Source organism: Octodon degus, unplaced genomic scaffold (genome assembly GCF_000260255.1).
Source record: "Octodon degus isolate 3935 unplaced genomic scaffold, OctDeg1.0 scaffold00037, whole genome shotgun sequence".
NCBI classification, from domain to species: Eukaryota; Metazoa; Chordata; class Mammalia; order Rodentia; family Octodontidae; genus Octodon; species Octodon degus.
The window spans coordinates 1,522,809-1,531,666 of record NW_004524613.1 but is presented as its reverse complement, the minus strand read 5'-3'; the positions used below and the strand labels follow the sequence as shown (position 1 = coordinate 1,531,666).

Here is an 8,858-nt window from a genome sequence, read left to right as displayed (position 1 = left end):
CAAGGTTCTGAGTTTCATCCCCGGTACTGCATACTGTGCCAGCCCTGAAACCAGGTGTGGTGGCATATGCCTGTAATTCCAGTGCTGGGAAGGCTGAGACAGGCCAATCACTGCGTGTCTCAACTCTGTAGCAAGACCCTGCACAAACAAAACAACAACAGCAACAAAAAATTAAAATTTTAAAGGGCAGGGAAGATGGCTCAGTAGAAGGGTCTGAGTTCAATCCCTGGTTCCGCAAAAAAGAAAAAGAAAAAAGAAATTATAGAGGCAAGGTCTTGCTCTGGCCTTGAGTGGCCATTTTGCTGCCTCTGTATCCTAAGGCAGCTAAGGATGTGGGCATAGAGCACCCCAAGTACAATGAGTCTTACTTAGATTCTTGCCAGTTTCACCAGTGTCTTTCATGGCAAAAATGAAAAACCATCACCACCCTGACACCGTATCTTTTACTGTCACATAGCACCTTCCTGCATGGGTCTCCCCAAGTCTTAGGTCTCCTTTGATTGATTAGGAAACTTGTGGTCAGTTTCCTTGGGTGGCCAGGTATTCCTTCAGGAGTGGATTTGGTCAGGGGCTGGGCGGGCCTGCCTCAGAGCTCACGTGTCCCTCTCTGTGCTCAGGAGGCTTGGGCTAAGTTTTGCTGAGGCACATCATGGCTGGGGTAGGGATGGTGCTCTGGGGGAGGCGTGCTGCCCGTCTTACTGCGTGCAGGAGAGCGGGAAGTGGCTCAGACTGTGGATTTCATTCTTACTGCAGATCTGGGCTTCAAGGACCTCACGCTGCAGCCACGGGGTCCCCTGGAGCCGTCCCCTCCCAAGCCCGGCGTGCCCCAGGACCTTGGAGGGGCAAAGCCCAATGGAGTGCCTGAGCCCCCACCGGTAAGCACTGTGTGTGCACCCAGCCTGGCTCCCGAGTGTGCCCCCTCCCCTGCCTGCTTATGGCTCCTGTGCTGCAGGTGGGCTGGCAGTGCCCCGGGTGCACATTCATCAACAAGCCCACCCGCCCCGGCTGCGAGATGTGCTGCTGTTCACGGCCTGAAGCCTACCAGGTGCCTGCCTCGTACCAGCCTGACGAGGAGGAGCGTGCCCGCCTGGCTGGTGAAGAGGAGGCACTACGTCAGTACCAGCAGGTGGGTGCAGGTCTGGGACACTGGGGACACACCTGTAGACAGGACGGGGCCAGGAGGTGGCCCCGCGGGAGAGCCATCTGTATACTGTTAACCTCACTCCTTGCTGCCTTGCCCCATGGCCAACTATGGCCTTGCATCTGTTGTGGGCTGTGATCTCAACACTTCCTGTGACCTTGACTGTATCTCTGCTTGTGACCTCACTTCTGCCCACCTTTCACCTCACTGCTGGCTGCCAAACTATGGCCTCACCTTGAATCCCACTGTACCTAAACCCCAGCCTCCCACACTCACCTTCCTGTCACTGCCCCCTCCCATGGTGACATAGCCCTGGTCACGGTACCCAACACTGGCCCCAAGCATCACCTCCTCTCACAACACCCTCTCTTGCTTCCCTGGGACGCAGAGCAGCCCGTCTGGGTCCCTCCACATCCTTGCTGTGCACTTGGCTACGCCCTTAACCTTGGCCAGGCCCCACTTTGTGCCCTCCTGCCTGCCTGCCTGCTTCTCAGCAGGGATGTGAGCCCTGCAGTTCCTGCTTCCTACATGGGCCCTGTTGCTTAGAGCTCCCCACTCACCTCCCTACCACCACAGCCTATCACCTGGCTCCTGCGCCCCTGACCCCAACCACCCACCACCCTGAGGGCTGGGCTCCCTCCTGCCCTCACCCCAGACCCTGACATGCTGGTGGCCCCCGCCTGTGCCCAGCGGAAGCAGCAGCAGCAGGAGGGGAACTACCTGCAGCACGTGCAGCTGGAGCAGAGGAGCCTGGTGCTGAATGCCGAGCCCGCCGAGTGCCCTGTGTGCTACGCGGTGCTGGCACCTGGCGAGGCGGTGGTCCTGCGGGAGTGTCTGCACACCTTCTGCAGGTGCGGCCCCACCCTATATGCAGGGCCACAGAAGCCTCAGGCAGCTGTCTCCCTATCTGCTGATGAGGAAAGGGATTCACAGGACAAAGGCACCTGGCTCACAAGAGGTCTAGGCTGCTTCCACCCTTGTGCTCTGCTCTTTGGTGGATGGGAGGGCACTGGGGTCCTGGCCTTGCAGCCTGCTCCAAGCCCACCCTGCAGGGGGACAGTCTCATCCCTTAGCCCCCAGTCTCTTGTGGCCTTTCTGCTCTGGGCTGGGAAGATGTGTTCATTCACTATGCTGACACTGCAGCCAGCCAGCCAGCTGTTCATAGCTAACCACTGGCAGATCCTGTACTTTTTGTGAATTGCTGAGAGACAGTGGCATCCAGTGTCCCAGAGCAGGCTGCACTGGAGCAGAGGCCAACAGGTCTGGCCTGTTCAGAGAGACCAAGGAGGTTCCTTGGGGGTAGGGTGGGTTTGTCTCAGGCTTGTGAGCAGCATTGAGGGTTTTGGCTTGCTCTGGGTGGGGCGGGAGGCCCTAGGGAGGGAAGTGGCTGAGTGCAGAGTGTGCTCTAGGGCCTGGTGGGGGCAGGAGCGTGGTAGAAGGCCCTGGGCCTGGGCCAGAGCAGCAGGGGACAGAAGGGCTGGCAGAGGTGGATCCCTGAGTGACAGTTGTGTGTGTGTGTGTGTATGTCCAGCCAGCCAGGACCCTGGGGGTGGGGGCGTGGGCTGACCCTGTCCTCCCCTCCCCAGGGAGTGTCTGCAGGGCACGATCCGCAATAGCCAGGAGGCGGAGGTCTCCTGTCCCTTCATTGATGACACCTACTCATGCCCGGGCAAGCTGCTGGAGAGGGAGATCCGGGCGGTAAGGAGAGGCGGTGGCTGCTTGAGCTTGGGGCGCCAGTGCCTGGCCAGAGCCTCCTGGTGTGGATGCTGGACCCAGCAGCCAGGGCTTGGGGGAGTGGCCGAAACTTACTGGGTGCTCTAACTGCTTCCTGATGGAAAGAGCAGAGTGGGTGAGAGTGCAGGCGCTGGGTGTGGCTGCACTCTTCACCCTCCGTTCAGGCAGTCGTCTCCCTCAGGCCACAGTTCCTGTTCTGCCTCAGGGGCCAAGAAGATTAGGAGAGGCTGTGTGTGAAGATGGTAGTGTAGCTGGACACAAGGAAGGCCTTCTTGTCAGTTAGCTTTTGCCCAGTAACAAATTACATCATGGCTTGAAACCACTCCGCCCAGGGATCTGGAAGGCAGTAATTCTGTCTGTGCTTGCTGGCGACTTGAGCAAGCTCTCGGGCTTCTCCAAGCCTCCTTTTCCCCACTTGTTACTTGGGTTGGTGGGGTAGAGTCTCAGGTCAGCTCCTGGGAAATGGCTTTCCTGGAATTGGTGCTGTGGGTGACCAGGCCAGAACATGGAGATGGGAGGCCACAGCAGACACAGCCCCATTTCTTCCTGTCACTCCAGCCTCTCTCCAGGGACACTGCATAGAAGGGCGAGAGCAGCCCATGGGGTTTTCATCTGGCTGTGGGCTTTGGAGCAGGGCAGCTCTGGGCAGCCAGGCCCAACACTGCGTGATGCCACCAGTGCCAAGGCGCAGGTGGCCCAGGAAGCCCACCCCACCTGAGACCTTGTGACAAGCAGAGTGCAGATTGAGGCTCAGCCTCCCAGAAAGGGCAAGTGGCAGTAGAAAGAGCCGCATACGGGCCAGCAGAGCAGGGTGTGGAGGTGGTTTTTCTAAAAATAATAATGGTAACGAACATGCCACAACTACATAGAAATAGCCCAGAAATGAAAGAGAAACTTGCTACAATCTTGTCCTCCCTAGCTGGGTGCAGCTTGTCCTGTTTTCTAAAGTGTTTTGGGGCAGATGTGATATTGTTGAAAGGTTGCCTTTGTTGACATACACTTTGCACACGGTAGAATGTGCCACGTAAGCATGCTGTTGGATGAGTTTTGTCAGATGAACTTGTGGCACCACCACACTATCAGGATCAGAACAGAGGCGTGACTTTTACCTCCCTGGAGCCTGCGTGGCCACACCAGCTTTTGTTGGTTCACTACAGAATTGTTATAAAAACCATTTTATAACTGTGGCATTATAACCTGTGTATGCCTCTTCTCTTAGCAAGTCTGGTGTCTCAGCTGGTCAGTGCCGCTTCCTGGAATGTTGTGCTGGTGCTTCTTATGTTCCTGCAACTTCCCAGGATAAACTTGCAGAGGTGGGGTGGGAACCAAGGCTCTGAAGAGTTTGGAATGGTGGGAATGGGCTTTGCCATGCTGCTTTCTTAGCATTGCAGTATTTTATTTTTTGTCCATTTTTATTATTGTAAAATACATGTTGCCTTTTTTTTTCCAGAACCAGGGATTGAACTCAGACCCTTGTGCTTGCCAGGGTAGCGCTTATTCCACTGAGCCACCTCCCTTGCCCCCTCCAGTAACCTTTAATCACACTTTTATGACACTGAATACATCCTCATTGTTATGTAGCCGTGACTGATGGCCTTCCGCAGAGCTCTTTGTAGTCCCCTTTTGCGCGTTGTTTAAACACTAGCAGGGTCTGAGCAGAGAGCGTGGACTGACTGGACTCAGGGCTGGGGGCTGTTGGGGACCGGGTGCTGATACAGGCAGAGGGCTGTTCTGCTGTCTCTGCACCCTGAGCAACAAGGATCTGGGCTGTCGGCAGCTCCTGTCCCCTGAGGATTACCAGCGCTTCTTGGACCTGAGCGTTTCCATCGCAGAAAACCGCAGTGCTTTCAGCTACCACTGCAAGACCCCAGACTGCAAGGGCTGGTGCTTCTTTGAGGATGATGTCAATGAGTTCACCTGCCCTGTGTGTTTCCACGTCAACTGCCTCCTCTGCAAGGTAGAGTGAAGGTCCCGCGTGGCCTGGGCTCCTTGTTGTACAAGGTCCTCAGTGCCTTGCTTTTGAGACAGGGTCTTACTATGTAGTTTAGGCTGGCCTTGAACCCAGTATGTAGCCTAGGCTGGCCTTGAATTTGAAGTGATCTTCCTGCCTCAGCCTCTGAAGTGTTGGGATTATGGGAGTGTGCCATTGGCCCCGGCGTGGCCCTCAGTATTTGTTCCTTGAGAAGGGAGCTGTAGTGTGGGTCTGAGGGTCTGATTTAGAGGCACATACCAGTGGGCATAATCGTATAGTGACCCTAAACCCAGCTCCAAACTGAGTCTGTCTGGCCCAGTCACAGAGTGAATTTTGGTTTTATACTGAACCCTGATGACATCTAAATGTCATCATTTAAGCTGGCCTCACACCCATGCCAGATCCTGAACTGAGCCCAGGCTTTGTACAGAGCCCTGAGCGTGGATCCTGAACCAAGCCCCTGTCCTGGCCTCAATTGTGACTCCAAATCCGGATTGAGCCTGGCCTTGCCCAAATGACCTTGGAGTTTCCTGTGCAGGTGTGGGGTGGGCGGACAGCGTGGAGGTGGAGGAGAGAAGCCACAGTCTGTGGAGAGGGATCTGGGGCTTAAACAAGCAGCGAAGCAGATATCATGGGATGACTTAGCTTCACCTCCCTGGCCTCTGCCCAGGTCCTCTATACCCAGAGGCTTTGAACCCCTGAGCTGATGGCTGCGCCGCCTCCTCCCCAAACTTCTTAGGCCTCTGGGGAACACTGTCTTCCTGCAGGCCATCCACGAGCGCATGAACTGCAAGGAGTATCAGGACGACCTGGCACTGCGGGCTCAGAACGACTTGGCTGCCCGGCAGACCACAGAGATGCTACAGGTGAGGCAGGGTCAGGCCCGGGGCTTGAGGCAGAGGGGCTTTGGAGAAAGGAGTGGGCTTATGTGTCCGTGGACCTTGAACCTCCCTATGTCAGGAGGTGTCCTTCGAGCCTGACAAAGAGCATGGGGAGGCCTGAGTGCAGGCACAGCCCAGCGTAGCAGGAGCACTCCAGAGGAGCAGCGGGGCAGGGCCTGGGAGTGGGGCGGACTGCGCACGGAGCTCTGCTCCCCAGGTGATGCTGCAGCAGGGTGAGGCCATGCACTGCCCGCGCTGCCGGATCGTGGTGCAGAAGAAGGATGGCTGTGACTGGATCCGCTGCACTGTCTGCCACACTGAGATCTGCTGGGTCACCAAGGGCCCGCGCTGGGGCCCTGGGGTGAGTCCTTCAGGAGCAGAGGGCTGGGGTACGGGGCTTTACCACAGAGGTGTCTTGCAGCAGCTGGCACCAGGGGCTGGATCCAATCCCACTCTTGTATTTGTACAGCTCATGCAGTAGGAATTTGTTCACATTTTTTCCCCTGGTACTGGAGAACCCAGGGCCACCCGCTACCCTATCATGGAGCTACATCTACAGCCCTTTTTATTTCTGGGACTGGGTCTCAGTAAGCTGTCCAGGGTGGCCTACAGTATGTAATCTTCCTGCTTCAGCCTCCTGAGTAGCTGGGGTTATTCTCTATGCCACCATACCAGGCTCTGTTTACATCTTTAAATGGTTTGAGAAATACCAAAAGGCCAGGGATAATAGCTCAGTGGCAGGGCCTTCCCTGGCATGCATGAAGTCCTGAGTTCATCCCTAGCATTGCAACACAGAGACCGTAGTATTTCAGGGCAAGTGAGTGTAATGTGGATCCACAGATCCGGTTGTGTCAGCACTGTGTGCTTGCACCTCCTGGGCCTGGCTGCACGCTAGGCCTGCTCGGGAGCAAGGACAGCCACAAAGCTCAGTCTGGGTTGCAGGTGGAGCCAGGCCTGGCTCAGGACACACTGATCACCTGAGAGGCTCAGTTTTTTTCCTCTGAGATGGGCCTGACAGCAGTGCCAAGTAGGAACGTGCAGAAGCACACCTCAGAGGGCCTCTGTGTGGTGAGCGCTCCCGGAAGGCTGCTGTCCATCTGGGCTGTGTTCCCAGAGCCAGGGGCTCATTTCACAGGCAGGCAGACTTGGAGACAGATGGGGGAGCAGAACGCTTCACAGGGCCTCTCCTCCCTTGCTCAGGCCTGGAGTTGCAGGAGCCAAGAGATCTTCCTGAAGGCAAGGAGGGAGACCACAGCCCAGAGTGGCAGCTTGTGCTTAGTGACAGAGTGACATGGGTGATAAGACCTCATCAGCCTGATGCCCTTTTCTCTTCCTTCCTTCCTCTAGGGCCCAGGGGACACCAGTGGGGGCTGCCGCTGTCGAGTGAATGGAATTCCTTGCCACCCAAGCTGTCAAAACTGCCACTGAGCTGAAGATGGCTGGGTCCCCACACAGACCCTCATTCATAGGCAGGAATAGGCAGGGCTGGGTATAGGGCACTGGCTGTGGTTTTTGGCTTATGTGACATCCCTGTGATTGGCTGAGGCTAGGTGTCCTGCCCTGTGCAGCTGCTGCCTGTGCCTTTCCAGGGGCTGCTGGCCAGACCTTCCTTCTTTGTGGCTCTGACCTCTGTCAGACTCCACCCTTAAACACAGCCCTGGCCAGGGCCATGCTGGCCCGAGCCTCTGCTGGTACCTGAGCCTCACCACTCCCCCAGCTGGCGTCAGGTGATCTCCATGTCCTGGGCGCCTCTTATTGCTGTGGAGATGCAGAGGGAGGAAGACTGGGTGTGAGAGCGCACAGCCCAATGGGCCTGAGGATGTGTCCCATCTCATCTGTATAAGCACATTAAAATGGTTTTCCAGGAAGGGCTGCATGTGATAACCTTGAGAGCATGTGAATGTCATGGGCTGGGAACACACACAGGCAGGTACTGAACTCTGAAACAGCATCAGGAAGATGATCTGTTGGCCCTGAGGCCACTGTGCCAGCTCCCTGCACACACACACACTCCCCTGTGTGTGGCAGCATCAGGGGCACCTGACAGGCCTTCTGGGCTCAGTAGACAGTTACAACTTCAGTAGGACTGGTCAGAAAGTCTGGCTGTCGGGTCAGCCAGGTAGCTCAGGGATTAAAGAGCCTGCTTAGGGAGATGTAGGGAGTAGGGTTCAATACCCAGCGTGCTGTGCCCCCCCCCCCAGGGTATGCTGAGATGGTGATTGATACTGGGCATGGTGGTGTGCACCTGTAATCCCAGCGCTTGGGAGGCTGAAAACAGGAGGATCACTACAAGTCTGATCTGTGTAGTGAGACCCTGTACTAAATACATTAAAAAAAAAAAAAGCCTGGCTCTTGTCTTTGACCTCTCAGTGAGTACCAGGTGCAAGAATAATTCAGGAATAGATGAAGTTGCTGTGATTGAGGCATGAAGTAGATCCTAGTTTTGCAGGATGGCAAGGGACCTGTACCCACTGTGCTGGTCAGGAGACTGAAGCAGCACATGTCCGGAAAGCCTGTGTAGGCCTCATGGCCACAGCCCGCCCCACCCCCTGCTGAGACCTGGCACCTGCTGCCAGTGATCATGACAGTAGAGGTGCCTTTAGGCTCTAGATGCCAGGTTGTGTGGTATCAGGGACAAGCAGGCCCATTCCAGGCCCTGGGAAGGCACTGCCATCGACTAGATGCCAAGACTCAGAAGCTGACCCCAGGCACTGTGGGCACAGAGAGCAGAGGTATGAGTGAATGCCTTTGTTGCCAGCATTGGCACAAGTGTCCTGCCACTGTTGGTGTGCCATGCCTCTCCACAGATGACCCCTGGCCTCCTGGGCTTTGCTGTCCCCATAGCTCTACTTTGCTCAGCTATTTTTACACTGCCTGTGTTGCCCTCAGGCTTGTGCATCATGTGGGGTTTTATGGTACCACTGGGCATCTAGTATTCAACTCCAAAGCTACCTGGAGGGAGCAGCAGTCCATGTAAAGAGGGCTTAGTTCCAAAGGCTATTGTCTTTCAGATTGCAGCCATGGGTAGGTACTCAGGAAGCTCACATTTGGCCTAGCCAAGAACAGATGCAGGGGCTCCCAGTTCACTGGCTCAGGCTATCATTTCCTGGGATGACTAGGACTCAGGAGA

The 8,858-nt window shown here is 56.0% G+C and overlaps 1 protein-coding gene across 6 annotated transcripts in view; it reads left to right on the top strand.

Moving 5' to 3' along the window:
* The window catches only part of Rbck1 (RANBP2-type and C3HC4-type zinc finger containing 1), an 18,598-nt gene extending 11,148 nt beyond the window's left edge, over positions 1–7,450 (top strand). For 5 of the 6 annotated variants that reach the window (XM_023714751.1, XM_023714749.1, XM_004630771.2 and 2 more), the window contains 8 exons: positions 754–875; positions 953–1,126; positions 1,832–1,992; positions 2,728–2,839; positions 4,653–4,832; positions 5,615–5,713; positions 5,946–6,089; positions 7,076–7,450. In XM_023714751.1, the coding sequence (XP_023570519.1) occupies positions 754–875; positions 953–1,126; positions 1,832–1,992; positions 2,728–2,839; positions 4,653–4,832; positions 5,615–5,713; positions 5,946–6,089; positions 7,076–7,156 (1,073 nt within the window). In that variant the 3' untranslated portion in view covers positions 7,157–7,450. Of the gene's footprint in view, positions 1–753; positions 876–952; positions 1,127–1,785; positions 1,993–2,727; positions 2,840–4,652; positions 4,833–5,614; positions 5,714–5,945; positions 6,090–7,075 lie in introns of all 6 variants that reach the window. The other variant, XM_023714752.1, reaches the window with a different exon arrangement.
* Positions 7,451–8,858: the final 1,408 nt, after the last annotated feature.